The 23277-nt window shown below is 25.1% G+C and overlaps 4 protein-coding genes across 5 annotated transcripts; 2 read left to right on the top strand and 2 right to left on the bottom strand.

Annotated features, from left to right (window-relative positions):
• Nucleotides 1–1126: 1126 nt before the first annotated feature.
• On the top strand, nucleotides 1127–4878 carry LOC122859290 (condensin complex subunit 3-like). Its single transcript, XM_044162744.1, has 4 exons — nucleotides 1127–1428; nucleotides 1503–4181; nucleotides 4256–4357; nucleotides 4461–4878. The coding sequence occupies exons 1-4, from the start codon at nucleotides 1348–1350 to the stop codon at nucleotides 4497–4499; spliced, it is 2901 nt and encodes a 966-aa protein (XP_044018679.1). The 5' UTR covers nucleotides 1127–1347; the 3' UTR covers nucleotides 4500–4878.
• A 60-nt stretch (nucleotides 4879–4938) lies between these two features.
• On the bottom strand, nucleotides 4939–7475 carry LOC122859289 (insulin-like growth factor-binding protein complex acid labile subunit). Its single transcript, XM_044162743.1, has 3 exons — nucleotides 7065–7475; nucleotides 6785–6904; nucleotides 4939–6687 (listed from the first exon to the last, which is right to left on the bottom strand). Exons 2-3 carry the CDS (start codon nucleotides 6890–6892, stop codon nucleotides 5347–5349), a joined length of 1449 nt encoding a protein of 482 aa, XP_044018678.1. The 5' UTR covers nucleotides 6893–6904; nucleotides 7065–7475; the 3' UTR covers nucleotides 4939–5346.
• Nucleotides 7476–17635: 10160 nt separating this feature from the next.
• On the top strand, nucleotides 17636–18884 carry LOC122859288 (protein BCCIP homolog). Of its 2 annotated transcripts, none has more exons than XM_044162740.1 (3): nucleotides 17636–17837; nucleotides 17947–18210; nucleotides 18286–18884. In XM_044162740.1, the coding sequence occupies exons 1-3, from the start codon at nucleotides 17721–17723 to the stop codon at nucleotides 18832–18834; spliced, it is 930 nt and encodes a 309-aa protein (XP_044018675.1). In that variant the 5' UTR covers nucleotides 17636–17720; the 3' UTR covers nucleotides 18835–18884. The 2 variants fall into 2 exon arrangements, with proteins under 2 accessions (XP_044018675.1, XP_044018676.1); XM_044162741.1 differs by having other exon boundaries at nucleotides 18298–18882.
• LOC122859287 (shootin-1) lies at nucleotides 18858–22401 on the bottom strand. Its single transcript, XM_044162739.1, has 6 exons — nucleotides 22219–22401; nucleotides 20748–21390; nucleotides 20550–20651; nucleotides 20370–20464; nucleotides 19201–20232; nucleotides 18858–19131 (listed from the first exon to the last, which is right to left on the bottom strand). The coding sequence occupies exons 2-6, from the start codon at nucleotides 21112–21114 to the stop codon at nucleotides 18964–18966; spliced, it is 1764 nt and encodes a 587-aa protein (XP_044018674.1). The 5' UTR covers nucleotides 21115–21390; nucleotides 22219–22401; the 3' UTR covers nucleotides 18858–18963.
• Nucleotides 22402–23277: the final 876 nt, after the last annotated feature.

Genomic DNA, 23277 nt, shown 5'->3' with positions numbered 1-23277 from the left:
TTATAACTAAAAAATAAATTTAAAAATAACATAAAATTATACTTGAATCAATATTTTTTTAATCAAATATTATTTTTCATTTATGATTTGTTTATAATTTTTTTTAATAATAAATATTTAATTGTTTATTAAAAATGTTAAATTATATTTTTAAATAATAGAAATTTTTTTTTTTCCTTTTTCATTACGTTGTTTATAATTAATTAATTAAAATATATTAAAAATTTTTTTTTTGTCAATAAATTAAATTTACAAATTATTGAATCAATTATGCAATAATATTAATATGCGCATGACGTTTAATGCTTTATTACATATGGTATTTTATGTGTGTGTTTGTTGTATAAATAATTGTTATATATTTTCAACCCGTTTCTGTATTTACCACCCTCATCGATTTCGATACAGCCAGCAGATAATTCTGGATGAAAAAATAAATAGTTGTGTTTTATAAATAATGTAAATTATTATTTATTTAATTAATAATAATGTATTCTATTGTTTATTAAATTATTTATATACTCACTGGTTTCTTAAGGGTTAATATTATTCACTCGCGGGAAATGTGGCCGTACCGGCCGGACCGGAAGTCCTGTTTTTCTTTTTTATATATAAAATTTTCTTTTTGTATACCTATATATATATTTTTTTTTTTTATTTTTCTATAATCATATATATATTTTTTTTTTTTTGGGCTAGTGGGAGCAGATGAACACATTGAGCAAGCGCAAAAATAATTGAGAAATTTATTTATTTCAAGTGTATTGGTGCGTATTATTGTAGAGTGCGTAGAAAATTTATTTTATAAAATAAAAAATTAGTTTTATAATAGAGGTAAATAATCGTAATTGTTATTTACAATTAAAAATTTTATAATTTTTTTTTTCAGACGATTTTTGACGGAGGATTTCAAGTTATAGAATATTTTTTAATTTTTTTTCTTCGCTGAAAATTTGAATTTTATAGTCACTAGTTTATGCTGCTTAAATTTTTTGATAATTTTAAATTATTTGTTAAAAAAGGGTGTTATTTATATGTACAACAATATAAAAAAAATACATGAACACTATAAAAATTTTTCAAATGTGTTTTCGAAAGCAACAAAAATATTTTACAAGTTCCTCATTTCACCGAGACGCAGCGCCAGCGATTAAAAACCAAAATAAAAAAAAAAGAACAACACGTTTTTCTTTTCTTTTTTTTTTTCTCATTATCAATTGTTAATTTAGCAACTAACACGTGAGACATCATAAAAATAAAATAAAAAAAAAATACTCAACAGTCAACCCCAACAATTGACGTCTCTGATTTTTTCGATAAAAAAAAATCAAATGTCAAACAATTAAAATGATTAAAAGTATAATTGCCGGTGCATTCACCAACACAAACAATGATGTATCATCATTGTTAAACAATTTAAGTAAAAAAGTAAGTAAATCAATTAATACCTATCAACAATATAAATATATAAAAAATAAATATGTTTATTTGTTTAATTACAGTCAAAACTTGAAGAATTTCAAAATGAATTTCTATTACAATTATCAAATATATCATTGTCAACAATTGAAAATAAACTTGTTGAAGTATCACTTGAATCAGCAGCATTATTTGTCGTACAATCAACATTATCAAATAAACAAGAATCACGTTTATTTCTATCAAATATATTTAATTTTATATGTGAAAAACATGAGAATAAAAGCTCATTATTTATATCAAGGTTATATTATTTTTTAAATTTAATAATAAAAAATAGATGGAAATTAAATGCTCATATATTTGATGCTGATTATAATGATTATTGGGATAAAATAATTGACACAATGTTTAATCGAATAACTGATTCATCAATTAAAATTCGTATTGGAGCAATTTGTGTACTTGGTTGGTTTCAAAATCTCAGAAGTAATGATTGTAAAATACTTGACACATATATAAAATATTTATCAAATGATTCAAGTCCAGAAGTAAGAAAAGCCATTATAAATAATATTGGAATTAATGATAAATCAATAAAAGCATTATTAAAAAAAATACATGATAAAAATGAATCAGTACGTACAACAGCTTATATTTTTTTTTGTTTAGAACAATTAAATTTAGATTATTTAACACTTGAAGAACGTCAAGATATATTAAATAATGGTCTACAAGAATCAAATGAAATAATAAGTATTATTAAAACAAAGCTATTACCAACATGGCTTAAATTTTATAACAATAATATTCTAAATTTATTAAGTCATTTAGATGTTAAAAATAATACAGATAATTGTATTAAAATATTAGATATATTATTTCAAAAAACAGATATTAAAACATTGACAAATGAGTTGCCATTACATAAAAATGTCATACAAATTGATAAATTAACATGTAATAATATTGTTTATTGGTATTGTTTTGTAAAACATTGTGAAACAATGTCAAATGTAATATCTGTTGATAAAGTATTACCACGTACTAGAAGATTTACATGTTACATACAGCATTTTATTAATATGACAAGTCCACAAATGAATAATGATCAAAATAATCCATTTATATTTATACTAAGAAAACTATTTGAAATGATTGAATATATTGTTAAAATTGACACTGATAATGGTGATATATTTTTAAAAAATTTAATTGAATATACACTATTATGTGGCTATGTTTATGATGATAAAATTATTGAATTAGCAACAATGTATTATGCTAAAATTGTACCTGATGTTACATCAAGAATTAATTTATTATCATTGTTTATTAAAATAATAAAATATCCAATACAACAACAACAACAACAACATGATGATAATATTAAAATAATGAAAAAATGTTTAAATATTATTAATGGAATTATTAAAAAAATACCAGATAATACAATGACAACAGAACTTGAATTATTATATCGTACTGTTGTGTTGGATAGTTTTGAAAATAATGATTATGATTTACAATTATCAGCATTAAAAACAATTGGTTTATTTTTAATATCAAATGGTGAATTTGCTAAAAAATATATTAAAAAAATTTATAATGTTTTATTATTGTCAAGTGATTATCCATCTGATAAATGGATTATGGCATTAAATATAATATTTGATTTATTTTTAAAATTTGGTCTTGATTATTTTGATGTTAAATATACTGATGATGATGTCATGTTGATTAATAATACACCATGGTTTATTGAAGAAATACATTCACATATATTGAATAATCAAATTATAAAATTGTTGATTAAATTAATTGATTACAATAAAATACCAGAAATTGAAAATATTGTTATTGATGGATTTTGGAAATTAATTAATAATGATGTGGTGACAAATAATCATCTTATAAGACGTATTCTCAACAAGGATGTACAAATAATACATGAAGAAAATATAATTTTTGTTGATGATAAAAGAAGAATTAAAAATGAAATTGTCACTGATATTGTTGATGATAATAATGATGTTTATGATCAGGTTACAAGTACAAATATCATTGATGAAAAACCAGTAATTATTGATGATCAATTGGTAATTGAAGATAGTAATGATTTAAATATTTTAACACCCAATGATCCATTAATTGAAAGTCCAATTGAAGAGTTTTTGGATCAAGATGATTCAGATGTTTTATGGCAAGGATCAATGCGAATGACTGATATTGCTGAATCATCAGTGACAATTGATGGATTTGATGAAGCAAGTGATAATATTTTGCTGAAAAATTTATCAAATATTTTGAATATTAATAGTGAAATTTGTCACAGATTTGTTTGGTCGTATTTAACAAAATTATTAAAAATTAATTCAAATAATATTCATGTGTTTAAAATAACAGCAACAAATGACGAAGAAAAATTATCATATATTACATTGTGGAGTTATTTTAATCGACGTAGAAAAATTGGTTTTATTCATGATGCATTGGATAATCATGATTTTTTTATAATTTCATCAGCAAGTAAGAAAAAAAATTTACCCAAATTTTTGGGATCATTGGTACAAGAATTTTTGGATAATTGTGATGATAGATATCTCCTTTTGGGAATAATGTGTGAGAGAAATAGTCAAGTTGTTTTAGCTGGTCCAAAATTACTAATAGGAGATCATGGAAAATTTAATAATACAAATTATGTTGAAGATAGATTTAGTACTTCGAGTTACTTGGAAAATATTGATTCACCAAATAATGAGGTATTGATAAATAATAAATAATAAATTAATTTTTATAATGCATATTTTTAATAATTTTATTTATATTTTTTTAGAAATTGCAAAATTCAAAAAAACGAAATTTACAATCGACAAATTGTGATCATGAAAGAAATAAAATTTCTGAAAACAAAAATGGCACGTTTCAAAATCCTTATGTGAGTTAATTTTTAAAATAATAAATAATTATTTGTTGTAAATATTTTACACTGTAATTATAAATACTGATAATTTTTTATGTATTTTTTTTTTTTTTTTCAGGGAATCAGAACATCATTAAAAAAAATACGAACCAAATAAATTTGTTGAATTACATGTAATTCATATATAATTTTAAACATGTATTTTATATTTGATAATATTCATTTAAGTTTTTATAATTATATTTCTTGTATTATTTAGTTTTTTCATTAACAAAAATGGTTAAAAAATTATAGTTTTAATGACTGATGACTGAAATGATTTGAGTATCAAAAAAAAGCTGTTGACTGTGTTAAAAAAACATAAATTTGACGAGAAAAAAAAAAACAACAACAGATTAATTATGCTTTTAAAACGTGAGATAAATTATTAAATAAACAATTATACTAAATTTTCATATTTATGTAATAAAAAAATGATTGTTATATTATTAAATTATCATTGTAATTGAAAATATAAAATAAATAATATCTTCAAGTTATAAACTGTTTTAAATAATAAATTAATTGGTTCTGAAATAAAAGACTAATAAAGAAAATTATTGTATATTTCTGATGTAATTTATTTTTATTTGTAAAAAAGTACCAAAATGTTTGATACAGTTGTATTTTTGTAATCAACAAGTACATTGAATGTCAAAAAAAAAATAAAAATAATATTAATAAACAATTGATAAATTGAAAAAACTATTACAAAAATTTTAATGATTAATTATGAACAATAATATCAACAATTGTGCGTTGAATATAAAATTAAAATATAAAATAATTTCATCATATCATCATGGTACCAATTATTATTTAGTATTTATATTTTTAAAAATTTTCATTTGTATAATTTTCTAATCGTGTTTAGAGCCAATTAAAGTCAATGAAATTTTTATCTTTCAAGAACAACTATCATTACCTTAAAGTATGCTGTAGAATTATTTTTCTAAATTTGAATATTAAATTAAGATTTCTACATTTTCAAGACCCTTGAATTTATCTTTCGAAAATGCTGTTAGATTATTTGCTGATAAATCAATCTTCATGAGGTTTAACAAACCATTAAAAGTATTTGGCTCAAGATGATTTAGTCTGTTTCCATTTAAAAATAAGACTTTTAATTTTTCAAGGCCATTAAATATACCTCTTGGCAATGTCGTAAAATGATTAGATCCTATATTTAGCCTTGTCAGCTCTGATAAATTATTAAAAATACCTGAGTTAAGATTATTCAGACGATTATGTGCTAACTCTAGGTACTTTAGTCTCTCAAGACCCTTGAACATATTTTCTGGCAATGCTGTTAGATTATTTTTTTCTAAATTAAGACCATTCAGTTTTAATAAATCATCAAAAGTATTCGGCTCAAGATAATTTAGTCGATTATAACTTAAATCTAAGTTCTTCAGTTCTTCAAGGCCCTTGAATATATTTTTTGGCAATGTTGTTAGATTATTATATTCTAATTCAAGACGTATGAGTTTTGATAAATTATTAAAAGTACTTGGCTCAAGATAATTTAGTCGATTATAACGTAAACCTAGGTAAAAAAGTTGTTCAAGGTCCTTGAATATATCTTTTGGCAATGTTGTTAGATTATTATATTCTAATTCAAGACGTATGAGTTTTGATAAACCATTAAAAGTATTTGGCTCAAGATGATTTAGTCTGTTTCCATTTAAATATAGATCTTCTAATTTTTCAAGACCATTAAATATATCTTTTGGCAATGTTGTTAAATGATTATCTTCCATCCAAAGATGTTTAAGATTTAATAAACCATTAAAAGTACTTGGCTCAAGATGATTTAGTCTGTTTGAAGATAAAGATAGATACTCAAGTTTTTCAAGACCATTAAATATATCTTTTGGCAATGTTGTTAAATTATTATATTCTAATTCAAGACGTATGAGTTTTGATAAACCATTAAAAGTATTTGGCTCAAGATGATTTAGTCCGTTTCCATTTAAATATAGATCTTCTAATTTTTCAAGACCATTAAATATATTATTTGGCAATGTTGTTAATTCATTTTTATTCATATAAAGATATTTGAGTTTTGATAAACCATTAAAAGTACTTGGCTCAAGATGATTTAGTCTATTTGAAGATAAAGTTAGATACTTAAGTTTTTCGAGACCATTAAATATATATCTTGGCAATAACGTAAGATTATTATTGTCTATTTTAAGAATTTCCAGCTTTGATAAATTATTAAAAATATCTGACTCAAGATAAATCAGTTGGTTGTTCGACAAGTCAAGACTAGTAGTATTTTTTGAAGGAATTACACTCGAGCCCTATGAAAATCGATCATTTATTAATTATTTCCACTTCAAAGAAAATTCTAATTTTATAATCTCTTTTTAATTGTTATTAAGGATCTTTAATACTTACAGGACAAATAAGACTGTATGCTATGGTTAACATAAATATACCCGCAGCTACTGAGTTGGCTGGCATCATTGGTAGATTTTTATCAAGCAAACGTTTGATCACAGACATTTCACTAACAATCTGAAATTAATAAAAATTCATATAAAAAAAAAATATTTTAAATAAAAAATCTTAATTTTTTGCATGATAATTCAAATAAATTTCAAGTTTTTTAAAGCTATTTTTACAAGTAAAAATTATAAATAACAATATAGCCAAATAACAAAAAAAAAATACTTACATTAAATTTTATTAGCTTGAAAAATTAATAAATTAATTTTTGATGATTTTCCTTGATGTATACTGTCGAACGGCTGGCGGCTTGATGGACTGGTAAGAAAAACTACCACTCAATTTATATGTGCTGACTGAGTCTGCATCATATGAGTTTTCTGGACTGCATGATAAAGATCTCTCGTTTGTCAATGATTATTTATCAAAATAAATATATTGTCTTGTTTTTCTTTGAATGATGAGTTAATATTCATTTAAAATAAACAAAAATGATTCATGCATGTAGTTTTCAACAGAAACATTATAACGTAAATTTCAAGTACTATTTGAATAGATTAGATATTTCGGGTCATTTGTGCACAAAAAAAAGTCCCGACATTATGTTATCTTGTCTCCTATTATCCATCATCGATCTTCTGGACATTTGGTTAGTCATTTTTTTTTATCTTTTACTCTTATATGAATTTCTTTCTCTTTGTTTATTTCTGTTTATTTTGTTAGCAACAAAAAAAAAAAAGAGTGAGTGAGACATGAACGAGTAATGGATTAAATTTCAATAAAATAAATTTAAAAAATAATTGATTTTTCTAAATAAAAAGGGAAATATATCAGCTGTAAGTAGAAGAAAATCAATAAGAATACAACCCAATTTACAGATTTTTTTTTTAGTTAAATTTATTACAAGCTCGTTTGAAATTGGTTTAAAAGAATAATAAATTAATAAAAAATAGATTAGCTGTAGGCAGAGGAAAATCTCAGAAAATACATCTGTCCTCAACTTACAGAATAAATTTTTGCAGGGAATTTAAATCTTTTAAAAATTGTGTACTATACATGCAAAAATGTTGTAAAAATTATTCAAATAATATTATTAATAATTATTTATCTTAATAAATAAAAAAATTATATAAATAATCTTTTGTTTTTTATTTTTTTGTCAAAGTTAATAAGAAAATAGATAAAGAAAAAATCCTATTATAAAAAGTACACTTGACCGCTTTTTATTCGTGATGTGATTGGTCGAAATTTTTTAGCATTTGTTTATAACTAATATTTTATTATTTTCTCTCTCATATTAACACGTTGCTACGTGTTGTTGTATGGTTGCTATGTTTGTTTATTTTCGGCAATTAATTTATTTGAGTTGTGTCGTTCCTAGATCAAAAGTCATATTACCGCTTTCTATATTAAGTTCTATATATTCGAATTTGATAAAAAAAGTATTGTTATATTTATTTATATTTATGTAAATTAATATTTAAATATTGTATAAAGTATAAATATTTATATAAATAAGTAAACAAATAGAAAAAGTTAGTGTGTGGTTGCTACGTATGATTGCTAATTACATTTTTTAATACAATTGACTTTATAAAAAGCTGTAATATGACTTTAATACTTTGATTGAGCAACGACACAACTAAAACATTTAATAATTGTTTATCATTAGATCAAATGATATTTTTGTTCATTACGATAATTATAATATTGATAATTATATAACTTGAAACAAATATAGTAATTCATGGAAATGAAAAATAAGAAAAGTACTTTACGTGATTAATAAGAATTATTATATATATACAACTACGCGCCGGAGGCGCGGGGTCGCTCTTGTAATTTAAAAAAAACACTTGAAACCAATAATTAAAAATACACTAAAATTAATTGAATTAAATTGAGAATAATTTATCCACATTGCAAGATATAATAATTGCTGGAAATTTATTTTTCAATGAAGCATATATAAAATATAAAAATGTTTATTATAAAATATAAAATAAAATATGTTTATTTGACATATTTTTATTCAGTCATGTATAATAATTTAATTTTTAGTTTTAATATTTATCGAGAGCACAAAATGGATGGAAAAATAATATAACTATTAAGATTTTTACTTGGCAATTCATAAATATTTCAATTGCATTTCTCTTGCATTTATTTTTTTCAATTTGTGTTTTTTCATTTATTTTTTTAACGATTCAAACACCAAAAAAAATAATTATTTTTTTGCATTTATGTATCTTTAAATTTATATCGAGGAATTAATTATTATTGGGACATTCTTGGAAAATGATTTTAGAATAGAGCTATAGAGGTCTCTCTCATCTGGAAAAAATTTACTAGCACTCAAAACTAGAAATATTTTTTTTTCTATTTTAACATCCGCTCGTGGTTTGAATTTAAAACAAATACCTACGATGTATATATTTGATTGGATAATAGTAAAATAATTTTTTTTTAATATTAAAAAATTGTTAAAAATAATTTAATAATTTTTATAATTCTAAAAATTTTAGTTTTAAAATTAAAATAAAAAAAATATATTAGAAATTTTTTTTCCACGTTGTTTTTTTTCACACTTGTACATCATATGTTAATCTTTCCTTTTTCATATGAACGGCATGCTAAGTTAACAAATGTTGCTTGCTGATAAGAAATGACTCATAGACAGAGCTAGTCATATATAGAAGCGGCCTCTAGGCCTAGACAAATTTGCAAATTTAGTTAGTCTTTGGCTGCAGCGGAGTCAGCAGCAATATTCCAGGTTAAAAAATAATTTTTCAAGTTTGGTTAAAAGTCTTTGAAGTAGCTGCACGTGTATTTAAAAAAAAAATTAAGAGTATTAAATTATTGTAAAGGATTTTTTTGGTAAAGTAAAATAATTTAGATAGTTTTAATTAAAGTATTTAAAATAACTGCATGTGCAGTCTCGTGGTTTTCGGGCTTGAAAATAATTTGTAAATTTGGTTAGAAGTCTTTGGAGTAGCTGCACGTGCATTAGAAAAAAAATTAAAAGTCTTAGATTTTTGTAAATGATTTTTTCAATAGAGTGAAATAGTTTTAAAAGTTTTAACCTAATAGTATTTAAAATTAATGCACGTGCAGCCTCGTGGTTTTCGGTTTCAGAAAAAAAAAAGTGCAAGTGTTTAGTCAATTAACGAAATTTCTCGATTGTTGGATAAAAAAAAATTGTACGGGTAAAATAATTTGTGTAGATTAACTCGTTGTTTTTTAATTGTAAAAAAAAAAGTGCAAGTTCAAGGTAAATGCAAATATTCTTTTACTATTATCGTGGAAAACCAATAATTATTATTAAAATATTTCTAATTTTTTTTTACATTTAAATTTTAAAATAATATATTTTTTTTTTCTGTCGTGATTTTTACAATTAATTTTTTTTAGCATATTTTAAAGTTTTACATAATTATAATTTATCATTTAAAAAACCGTTAGAAATTTTTCCAAGCATATGTTTCTGTCATTTCTACGCTAAGCTGTCCGGCACGTGTTTTACACACGTTTCTCGCAGTTAACCGGTGACTCATCAGCAGATAGTAGAGTCATAGAAAATTGATTCGATAAATTTTTTTCAGTTCGTCCTCGTTCTTCGTGCAGTCCGGTTGAAATTTTTCGGTATTCTAAAATAAATTTGGTTATAAATATTCGAGCACGTGCAGCCTCGTGGTTTTTTTTGAAATTTTTTTTTTTAATTCAATTATTTCGTTCGGTAAATTAATTTTAAAAGTTTAATCAGAATCATTTCGAATTAACAAGTGAGCTGGCTACGTGAAAAAAAAATTGTACAGGTAAAATAATTTGTGTAGATTATCTCGTGGTTTTTAATTGTAAAAATAAAAAGTGCAAGTTCGAATCAAATATTCTTTTACTATTATCGTGCTAAACCAATAATTATTATTAAAATATTTCTAATTTTTTTTTACATTTAAATTTTAAAATAATATATTTTTTTTTCTCTTGTGATTTTTACAATAATATTAAATTATTTCCAATTTTTTTTTTACATTCAAATGTTAAATTAATGTATTCTTGTCGTGATTTTTACAATAATTATTACAAAGTTATTTTCATTTTTTTTTTTTTCAATTAGATTTTAAAACAGTATATATATTTTTTTTTTGTCATGATTTTTACAATTAGTTTTTTAAAAGGTATTTAAAAGTCTTAAATAAATATTAATTTTCATTGTAAAAGCCGTTAGAATTTTCTCCGAACATATGTTTCTTTTATTTCGTCATTGGGCTTTTCGACACGTGTTTTTCCAAATTTCTCTCGTAGTTAACCGATGACTCACCTGTGAGTCGTAGAAAATCGCAGTGACCTCTCGTCTTCCTAGATAAATTTTTTTCAGTTCACCTTCATTCTTTGCGTAGTGCACAGCGTAATTTTAAAGTAAAATTTGGTTAGAAATTTTTGAAACACGTGCAGCCTCGTTGTTTTTCTTTGGAAAATTTTTTTTAATTTAATTTTTTCGTCTGGTAAATTAATTTAGAAGTTTATTTAGAATTATTTCAAATTAACAAGTGAACATTCTACGTGAACAAGTGGTGTTTTAATATAAAAAAAAAAAATGTGCAAGTGTTAAATTAATATAGATAATTTTTTCGGTTAAATAATTTAAAAGTTCATGATAGTGATAGTGAAATAGTGCCTGTGATTTTTTTGGATTATTGGAGTCTACCTGGATAACTTCTACAGGATTTTGCAGTGTGCAGTTACAAGGTAAGTTCCTCTAGATCGAGACCGACTAGTTGAAATTATTAACCCATCCCGGAAAAGTGCTTTAAATGTCCCTGAGGTTTTAAAAAATTGTTGTTATATTTTTTAAGGCTTCTTGTCGTTCCAAAGTATTATTTAATTTGTTTTTTCGATTCATTTTGACTATTTTTTTTTCTTCATTAATTAAATTCAATTTTTAAACAAAGTCAAACTGGGTCAACCCTGTCTTCCTTAAACAGAGTAGACGGGGGTGATTAGGATTTATTATTATCTATCGTGATAATTTATAATAGATAAATTATCACCTTTTTCTAATTGCGATATATATTAGTGTGTAAGGTTTTTTTTATTTGACGTTAGAGCACTTTTCCAATAAAACATTTTTATTTTACGTTTTGTATTTAAATTTTGGGACAAATATAAAATATATCTTTAAACTCTCTTTCTCGAGTAATTAATTAAATAAATTTATCTTAATATTATGGCAGTTCATTATATTCTTGAGTATAAATTATCATTTGACTTGAAGTATTTGGGGTTGAGGGTTGCACAAGGGACAAAATAGAGTTTTTAGTTTATAATAAAATCATTTAGAATCATTCAGTGTGTACGTGGGGATCATGGGATGCTAGGACAGACAGGACCTCCACGTGGTGCATCCTGGTTAATGCCAAGAAGTCTGTTAAATATTTTTTTTGGGGAACAAATTAAATTACATAAAGCGTTCTAATTTATTTGCGTCATATATTTCGAAAATATCAACTAGTACGTGCGTTTTGGGGAAAACGATTTTCTGATGAAACGCTAAAATAAATTTAATTGAAATAGTACAGGTTAATTATGCAGGTGCTCCATGTGGGTATCCTGGGTAATGTCGGGAACACTGTACTCTATTGGCGTCTCGAACATGAAAATATGATAATTATCATTAATTAAACAATTAAAAGTACATGTTGATTATGCAGGTGCTCCATTGAGTATCCTGGGTAATCTCGGGAACACTGTACTCTATATGCATCACAAAATGAAAAATATGTCAACCAATACGTATTCGTAGGAAGAATTTATTTTTTAAGAAAACGTTAACATGTGATACAAATAATCTCGGGAACACTGTACTATACACTGTATTTGCGTTACAAAATCAGAAATATCCGTCGATGCGTGTTTGTAGGGGGAATTTATTTGAAAAAAAAACTTGAACATATGATAAACGATTAAAAGTACATGTTAGTTATGCAGATGCTCCATGTGAGTAGCCTGGGTAATATCGGGAAAACTGTACTCTATATGCATCACAAAACTGAAAATATGATATACAATACGTAATTGTAAGGGGAATTTATTTTTTAAGAGAACTTAAATATATGATAAGCGATGAAAAGTACATGTTAATTATGCAGGTGCTCTATGTGAGTATCCTGGGTAGTCTCGGGAACACTGTACTCTATATACGTCACAAAATTGAAAGTATATCAACCAATACGTATTTGTAGGGGGAATTTATTTTTCAAGAAAAATGAAACATATGATAAACAATTGAAAGTACATGTTAATTATGCAGGTGCTCCATGTGAGTATCCTGGGTAATCTCGGGAAAACGGTACTCTGTGTCACAGAATAAAAAATATTAATCAATCGATTTTTGTACGGGGAATTTTTCAATTCAATAATAGATAAATTTATATATATATAGTTTTACTGAAATCGATACATTTGTAATTATTTTTTTTTGATATTTTTCGCGAAAATTTAGCTGGCTACCAGATCCTGGTAGTTTGACGACAACAACTCTTGCAGTTAGCTCTCAAGCCCAGCTAAATTTTTCTTGAGTCTTTAGTCTACCCCTATTTTGTGATAAATGATATACTTGAAGTATTCACCGGGCAGGATGGCGGCAGTTACTCAGACTGATCACTGGACTTCTGAAGTCAACTTGCACCCAAACTCAGCTGAACTATTTCTCGAATTCATAGAAAACTATGCGATATTCATTAGCATGCAGCTGCTACGTTGTGTCAATATGATTATCTGTGGCCTCTGGTCGGAACGCGAGACTGCTGAAGCAATTGTGTACTTATTAAACCAAGTTGATTGTGTCAGTCGCAAATTAAAAAAAATTTGTTGTGAGACTTTAGTCATGAGGAATGAATGGCATTTTTTCAAGGTTTTCTTGCCCTTACTCTTAGCTAAGTGATTTATTTGAAAATATTTACCTGACATACCAATCGCAGACTGGTATGAGTAATCAAATAAACAGAATTCTATTATTCTATGATTCTCGGCTAAATTTTTCTTAAGTCCTTACCGGTCCAGGGTACGGTGAGTTTAATCGAGAAATTCTGCCCCAATCTTAGCTTGATTAATTAAAATTTAGCTGGCTGTCAGATCCTGGCAGATTGACGACGATAACTTTTTGAAGTTATTATACTCTCAAGCCCAGCTAAATTTTTCTTAAGTCATTTATTGGTTCTGGTTGGCGGTGGGTGTCATCCATGCTCATTTCTAATTAACTGGTAAGTTGATCTCTAACGTAAACATACGTAGCGTATCTTAGATCCAATGATTTGTTTCGTTAAGTAATCTGCCCAAGCCAAGCAAGGGTTGCGCCGCAACTGCGTATAGAAGGCATTGCTTCACTGCTTATTCGCATCTTTTTCGTGAAATATCATGGGGGTTTTTTTATTATTTTTTCGTTTTAGAGTTTTGAAAAATGTTCGATGTTAGCTAAACTATATGTATAATATTTATGGGTTTACTTAATAATGGCTTTGAATTTTTGGGTATAGCTAGTGCGGGTTTTTAGAAAAAATGTTTAATTTTAAAAATTTGAAAATAGTATTTGCATAATATGTAAATTGCATGTAGATTGCGTGTTTGTGGGAAATTTATTAGAAAAAAAAACTTGAACATATGATAAACGATTCAAAGTACATGTTAGTTATGCAGGTGCTCTATGTGAGTATTCTGAGTAATCTCGGGAACACTGTACTCTATTTGCGTCTCGAACTTGAAAATATGATAAACAATTAAAAGTACATGTTAATTATGCAGGTGCTCCATGTGAGTATCCTGGGTGATTTCGGGGAAACTGTACTCTATATTTTGTGACTAGTTTTAAAATGATAAGAAAATTCGTATTCATAGGGGAGAATTTATTTATTGAAAAACATATGATGACACGATGTTTTTATTATAAAAAGTACATGTTAATTATGCAGGTGCTCCTTGTGATGTATCCTGGGTAATGTCGGGAAAACTGTACTCTATTCGCGTCACAAAATTGAAAATATCAATCAATCAATACGTATTTGTGGGGAGAATTTATTTATCGAAAAACATATGATCATACGATATTTAACATAAAAGTGCATGTAAATTATGCAGGTGCTCCTTCTGATGCATCCTGGGCAATGTTGGGAAAACTGTGCACATTTTTTTTTCCGGGATTTAACAAAATGAATTAGTTTTTTATGTATGGATTGACGCCTCTACTTGGCTATTTGCTGAGAAAATTAACCGAATTTCATTGGATTATTGGAATATACCTTGACATTTTCTACATGGCTTTGCTGAGAAAATTTTATTGAATTATTGGAAACTATCTTGACGTTTTCTACATGGCTTTGCTGAGACAAATTTTATTGGATTATTGGGATCCACCTTGACGATTTTTACATGGCTTAGCTGAGAGGAATTTTATTGGATTATTCGGGTCTACCTTGACGATTTCTACATGGCTTAGCTGAGAGAATTTAATTGGATTATTGGAGACTACCTGGACTACCTTTGAGAATTTTGCTGGTTGCTGTAATAAGGTAAGTTCCTCTAGATCGAGACCGACTAGTTGTAATTATTAACCTATCCCAGAAAAGTGCTTTAATATCCTTGAAGTTACAAAAAAATTTATGCTATATTTTTTTGAAGCTTCTTGTCGTTCCAAACTATATATTATTTGATTTGTTGTGTAAATTTATTTTGACTGATTTTTTTAAATAATTATATTTAATTTTTATGCCAAATTAAATGTCGTTAGTATAAAAGTCAAAATAAATTGACCCTGTCTTCCTCAAACAGAGTAGACGGGGGTGATTAGGATTTATTATTATCTATCGTGATAATTTATAATAGATAAATTATCACCCTTTTCCAATCCCGATGTATGTTAATATGTAAGGTTTTTTTATTTGATATTATATGCACTTTTCCAAATAATGTATTAATAATATTTCAGGATTTTATGTTTTTCAGGGTTTTGAAATTTTCAAGTTTTTTACTGTTTGACACGATTTTAATATTTCGAAGCTGATTTTATTTGTTTCAGAATTTTCAAGACTTTGTCATCTGCTGTTTCTTGAGGATCATATTTTGGACACAAAAGGATGACATATTTAGAATCAGCATCGAGTTTTATATAATGAATGAATAATGAAATACAGTGAATCAAGCTTGTAGAAATGTCTTATCACATCGAGTGATAATGGCATAGTGAATTAAGTGGAACTAAGCTTAGAAATGCCCTATCACAGTGAGTGATAGTGGCATAGTGAAGCAAACCCTAAAATGTCCTATCACATCGAGTGATAGTGGCATAGTGAATCAAACCCTTTAAATGTCCTATCACAGCGAGTGATAGTGGCATAGTGAATCAAACCCTAAAATGTCCTATCACATCGAGTGATAGTGGCATAGTGAATCAAATCCTAAAATGTCCTATCACAGCGAGTGATAGTGACATAGTGAATCGAGCCTTTTTTCGTTTATTTTTTTTCACAATTGCGTCGACTGATCAGTACTTATTTCGCTGTTATGCGAGCGAAATCGAAACATTTAAATCCGTATACGAAATAATTCTAGCTGCAGCTAGATGACGTGCGAAAAGCGTATAATCTCAGTGGATTAGGTCTACAGGAGAAACCACTGATAAAAAAAAAAACGAGTCATGTGTCGTACCTCTTGGGTGACTGGGAAAAGACACAAAGAAAATAATTAATAATTTATTTGTATCAATATTTTACAATTTTTTAATTTTCTTCGTTATTGTTTATAATAAAAATATTAATTGAATTTTATTTTAATTTAATTAAATGATTATTCTGTTTTTGTATTCTTTGACTTCCCGGGATAAAATTTTACTTTCATTATTATTGTTTATTTTTTTTTTCTTGTTCAACTACTTAGTGAGTCAATAACGTAATAATTTTTAGAAAAAATACTGACTCGACAGATAAATGTGATGTCTTATTTTGATTCAACTAAATAAATAAACAAATAAATTTTAAGTTTATTGACGAATGAATCATCATTTATATTGATAATAAAAAAGAATAAAATTATTTCATATCGTTAAAATTCAAACTACTATTTTCAGATAAATACATTTTTTTTTTTTCGACATACATGGCTAATTTTTTTCGTTTCAATGAAACTCATATTAAATTTAAACAGGTTATTCAAAATTTAAATACCTTGTATTAAATATTAATTTAATTATTTATAATAATTTTACAAGAGCCAGAATATTTTCACAAAAGTATGAAATATATTTTAAAATTCTGTCAATTATTTAGAGTTTTTCCAATGTCTGGTATATCATATAACAATCCAGACATGTTGTCTAAAAATATAAATATAGTAAAAAAAATACGAAGTTATATGTTTCTTATTTCTTTGATATTTTTAAACTTTCAAATATTTTATGAAATTATTGAAACAATAACAACTGGTTCATTCAATGAATGTAAATATTAAAATATTTTTTAAACTAATTTAAATTAAAAACAATATTAACTATAAATTATTATTCAATAGTTCGTATTCCAGTATTTTTGGTAATATTTTCTCTAGCTTCACTTGAATTTTTAATATTTTTTTTATTACCATCAAAATAGATAATTTTTTTTTTTTAATAAAGTTTACCGACAGATAAAATTAATAGTTCATATATTTTTATATATTGCTTCACAGAGCGCTGCTCTTGTTTTCCATTTCCATCCACTCACTCTCTCTCTCTCTCTCACACACACAATAAAATTGCAATAAAATAAGAAAATAAAAAAAATAAAAAAAAATTTATTGAGCTTGCTTCCGACTTACCGCGTGTGAATTGTGAAAAAATAATAGAAAATCAGAGTAAAAAATGGCTGGACCAGCAAAGAAACGTGATGTTGAAAAAAAGCCAGAAGATGAAGATGAAATGAATCAAACTGATGAAGACAGTAATGACGATAATGAAACAGAAGTCAATGATGAAGAGGTAATTATAACTCAAAATTCTATTTAATAAAAAGTTAACCTCAAAAAATAATAAAGAAACATGTGCTTGAAAAAAAAATATACAATATTAATGAATCATATTTTTCCAGGGAACAAAAATTATGGTTGACTTTGTTGGTAGAACACCAGAGGATCCAGATTTTCATGGAATAAAAATACTTTTAAAACAATTATTTTTAAAAGCCCAAGTAAATGTCAGTGCATTATCTGAGCATATAATATCAAGAAATTATGTTGGATCTGTTGTTAAACAAGGTCTTGATGGTGATGATGATGAAGAAGAAAGTGATGACGATGATGATGTTAATGATGTATTTGGTATTACAACAATTGTCAATATCTCTCACTCACAGGTAAAAAAATTGTATAAAACATTATACAAAATATTTAATATAATTATATAAATTTGATTTAAATTAATATTAAAGGTTTCATTGCAGAATGAAGAATGTGTACAACAATTACGTACACTATTAAAAGATTTATCAACTGAATTTGCTGATGATAAAACAAATACTACAATTAAAAATATACTTGAAAATGATTCATCAGCATTGGGTTTAATAATAAATGAAAGATTTGTTAATATACCAGCTGATATATCAATTCCATTATTGGAAAATTTAATTGCTGATATGGAACGTGCTTGTAAAAAAAAAATGCCATATGAATTTCAATATTATGTATTAATATCAAAATTATATAAAATGAAAATACAAGCTGGTAAAAAAGCCAATAAAAAAAAAGGAAATACAGAAGAACCAGAAGTATTTTGGAGTAATCAAGAAGAAGAAATATTTGCTGATGATGCAATGTGTACATTTGAATTTTCAGTTGATAAAGAAACAGATAGTGGATTATCTGGTGCATGGGCTGAAGATGATACTGAAATGACACCATTTAGACGTGTTATGTTATTTGAAGCAGCAAAATTACCAAAACTCATTGAAAAAGTTAAAACAATGTTGGCTAATTAATTTATAATATCGAAAATATATAACTGTAAATTTTATACACGTAAACAATTGATGTTTTTATTTATTTCTTTTTGTTTTATTTATTAATTTTTCATTTTGTACATATTTATAAGTTTTTTTATTGATTAATTAAGCACCTTGATTTGATTGAATTTGAAAATCTTGTGATGATTTATATAATTGACGTGTTGAACTTGCTCGTCTTCTCATTGTTCCAAGTATACTCAACATTTCTGATACAGCTGGTGGTGTTGTTTGTGATTCACGTTTTTTACGTTGTTCATCATCTCGTTGTTTCTAAAAACAAACAAAAATATTAATAATAGATAGTGTTTAATTGTTTAATGATAGATAAATATATTTTACATCTGTTTGTTTAAGAGTAAATCTTCCTCCTTTTATTTGATTTATAATGTCATCAATTGCTGGTTGTTGAGGAACTGCACATGGTTTTTTTTTAATTCCTAAAATATTTTCCATATCACAAATTGCTGAATTACGATTGTCAAGTCTTTCCCTAGTTAATAATTTAATTGATGCATTTGATGAATCATTAAATTGTTGTGATAATGGTGGTGGTGGTGGAGGAGGTGGAGGTGGTGGTGCTGGTACTGGTGATATTTGAACTTTGGAATTTTCAATTTCATCAATTTTTTCCTCTAAATTAACTATAATTTCTCGTAATCTTTCAACTTCTGCTTCAGCAATTTCAGCACGTTCTTGAATTAAATCAAATTCAGCTAATTTAAGTTTTTCTTCAATAATTATAAATTCATCATTTTTAGAATTATCTTTTAATTTTAATTCTAGTTGTTCAATTTTTTGTTGATTCATCAATTTTTCATCTTCAAGTTGTCTTTTTAAATTTTCAATTTCTTGTATTGCATTAATGTATTTTAAATTATCATCATTATTTGTATCATTCATTAATATTGCACTTTGATGTGCTAATATATTACGTTCTTTTTTAATATTATCAATTTCATTTTTATATAATATTGTATTTAATTTTTCTTTTTCATATTGATTTTTTAACTCTTGATATTGTTCATTCATTAATTTTGTAACATTTTCTAATTTTTCATTATGTTCAATTGATTGTTTAATAATATTATCATTTATTTGTCTTAATTCTTTTTCTTCTTCCCATTTTTCATTTGATAATGCTGCTTGTTCTTGTGCTTCAAATTCTTGTAAACGTACAGAATTTAATTCAGTTTGTAGCTTTGCTATTTCACTACTTAATTCAGTTATTGTTTGACGTAATTCTTCAACATCATCTTTATCATTATCAACTTGATCTGGATATAATTCAGCAAGTGCATCTGGACTTGAATCTAAAAATCTTGATACCAATGCTTGTGATTGTCTTTTTAGGTGACGATTTTGTTGGTACCACTTGATAAATATAAATTTTATTCAATATTATATATGTCATTGAGATTATGTTAATGTTTTGTGGATTTTTCATTATAATTATTATACTATGTTTATTAAAAAATTGTGTGGGTGTATTAATTATGTGTGATACCTACTTGTGATGCTTGATGCATAGCTTTGTGCATCGCTCCCATTTCAATTTCATATTGACGTTTAAGTTGTTCATACTCTTTACAAACTGCCTCTGACACTGAAATTATTTATAAATATTTAATTTGAAAAAATGATAATAATAATAATAATATATTAACATTATACAATTCATTATTTATTACCTGTACGTAATTTTTCAAGTTTTTCATCTTTTTCACGTACTTGAACATGTAATTCTTGATTTTCACGTGCATATTTATTATTCTGTTCACTTGTTGAATTATCTACAAAATAAATTAACAACATCATCAAGGATTAATTTATTTATATGTATAAAAAATAATTAAAAATAATTTTTATTAATCAATTGTAATAATTACCATTATTATCATTTTTTCTATCAAATAATTGACGTCTTGTATCAAATTTTCTTTGTTGATTTTTAAAATTATTATCAATACTATTATTGTTATTATTATTAAAACGTAAATTTGTTGTATATATTGATTTTTTAATTTTTGATTTATTTGTATTATTGACTGAGGCATCAAGACTTTCAAATGAAGCTAAATGTGCAGCAACTGAAACTCCACTTTGATTATTTAAATTATTTCTATTATTATTATTATTATTATTATTAATATTATTAATATTTTTTGTTAATGAATAAAGTGTTGATTTATTTGGTGTTGCCAAAAATCTTGGTGATTTTGGTACTGGAATGTGTGACAAGTGATTTGACGACATTGTTGATGTTGTTTTAGCTCCTCCAAAATATGCTGATGTTGATAAATTTTGTAGATGTGATAGACGTCAATGTGTAGACGTTAAAAAAAATAATTTTTTTTATTTTAAATTAATAACAAATATACGTGTTAAATTTATATTTGTATTTATTTCAATTGGAGCAAACTTTTAATAACTAATAATTCTAGCAATTTGATCTATAATTTTCTATCTCTCGTCCAAGATCTAGTGATACTGGTAAAGTCAAGTCCAATCCACTTTTCTGCATTGCTACTTCTAAGCAAATAAAAGAAAAAAAAAAAAAACAAAATTAATTACTAAAAATAAATAATACGATTATAAATCAAGTGTTCGTTGTATGTACTCCAAAAAATTAATAGCTTCAAAAATAGAAAAAAAAAAAAAAACAAAATATATATAAATTAAAATTTATCTCGAGTAGTAAATTTGGAGTTTAATGTCAAGTGAGACTATTGGCCTCCAGGAAGCATTCTAAAAATAAATTATGAGTATATATTTGTAATTTTTTTTTTCCTTATTTTTTAAAAAATTTTTTACCCAGACAAAACTGCATTCTATCAAGTATAAAAACTCTTGCAATGTTTAGAGTTGTTTTAACTCAACCAGAGAATGTAAAAAAAAAAAAATTACATACTTTCCCAACTGTACTATTACTCAATTTATTTCATTCGCCAGTTAAATTATTTTTCCATCACAATTTCTTACACAAAGTATATAAATATAACTTTAAAAAAAAATAAATAAAAACAACCATTTAAATTTTAAACTAATTTAACAATAACAAATATTAAATTTAAAAATTCAAATCATTTTTTTCGACCTTTAACATTTCTTGATAATTCATAATTAATTCACTGATGAATCATTGCTAAGAAATTTTATTTCTTTTATTTTCTGTGTATGCACAAGTGTTTTATATATTTTTTAACATAAAAATTACATTTATGAGTCATAACAATAATATCTTATGAATAATTTTAACTTGATAAAAATTCCTTTGTTTAATTGCTGTTGTTTTTTATTTCTTTAATTATTAAACCAATAATAATTAAATTTCTAAATAAAATAAATAAAATAACTTACATGTTTTGTATGTTTAAAATTGATGATAAAACATTAGTTAATATGTACTTTCACTTGATTCAACTGTAACTGAAACGTATGTGATCCAGTCAAGTTGAACGTTGAATTAAAACTGATGACTGTGAGGCATCAAGCCATCAACCAGGCGTCGTAGTGACTAACTTGTCTCAATGAGTATGAGAGTGACTGGTATATGAACAAAAAAATATATATATATATAATTTTATCTCTCTTTTATTGGAGACTGTGTGTAATAAGCAAGATGATAATTAAGACGCCAGTTATTTGTCGCTTCTCAACCCACGTGTGTCTACTTGAATCTGTTTAAATATTTATGTGGGGTCTGATGAATTACCATTACTATCATTGATAGTAAAAAATTAAAAAATTAAAATTATATCTGAATTTTATAGCTGTTTATGCTCTTTCAGTTCCTTCCTTTCTTTTTTTTTTTTTTTCATTTTTATAAGCCTCTCTTTTGAAAGGGTCAGAGAAGATTTGTTTTTTTTTTTTTTAAATATTCATTTAAAAAATGTTTTCTTTATTATTTAAATTAAAAAAAAATAAATAAAATAATTATTATTATTGTTTATAAATTAAAAATAATTAATTTTCAGATTTTATTTAGATAATTTTTATATTTTTTTTTGGATTGTTTATAGTGTTATCTTGAAGCTTGTGTTTTGTAAATATTTTATTTTGAACAGTTGGGACTTTTTATGACACACCTTTAATTAATAAAGGTCCGGTGCCTCACCTATCTGACCCCAATTTGAATCATCCTGTTTAAATAAACTTAAAAATAAATAAATTATTATTTTATTTTTTATTATTATATATAATAATAAAATCTAAAGGCATCAAGATTTTTATAAAATAAATGTTTGAAAAATTTATACGAAAAATTGGAGTATACTCTGTTAATAAATATTAAAATAATAATAATGATAATCTCGTGTTGATGATAAAGTATCATATAAATATGACAACATAATTTTTTTATATAATTTTTATATCTATATTGATAATTCTTTTTTTTTCTCATGTTTATTTTTAAAT

This window comes from Aphidius gifuensis, linkage group LG6, assembly GCF_014905175.1.
Source record: "Aphidius gifuensis isolate YNYX2018 linkage group LG6, ASM1490517v1, whole genome shotgun sequence".
Lineage (NCBI taxonomy): Eukaryota > Metazoa > Arthropoda > Insecta > Hymenoptera > Braconidae > Aphidius > Aphidius gifuensis.
The sequence above is the reverse complement of the archived record's forward strand: the minus strand, read 5'-3'. Positions and strand labels throughout refer to the sequence as shown.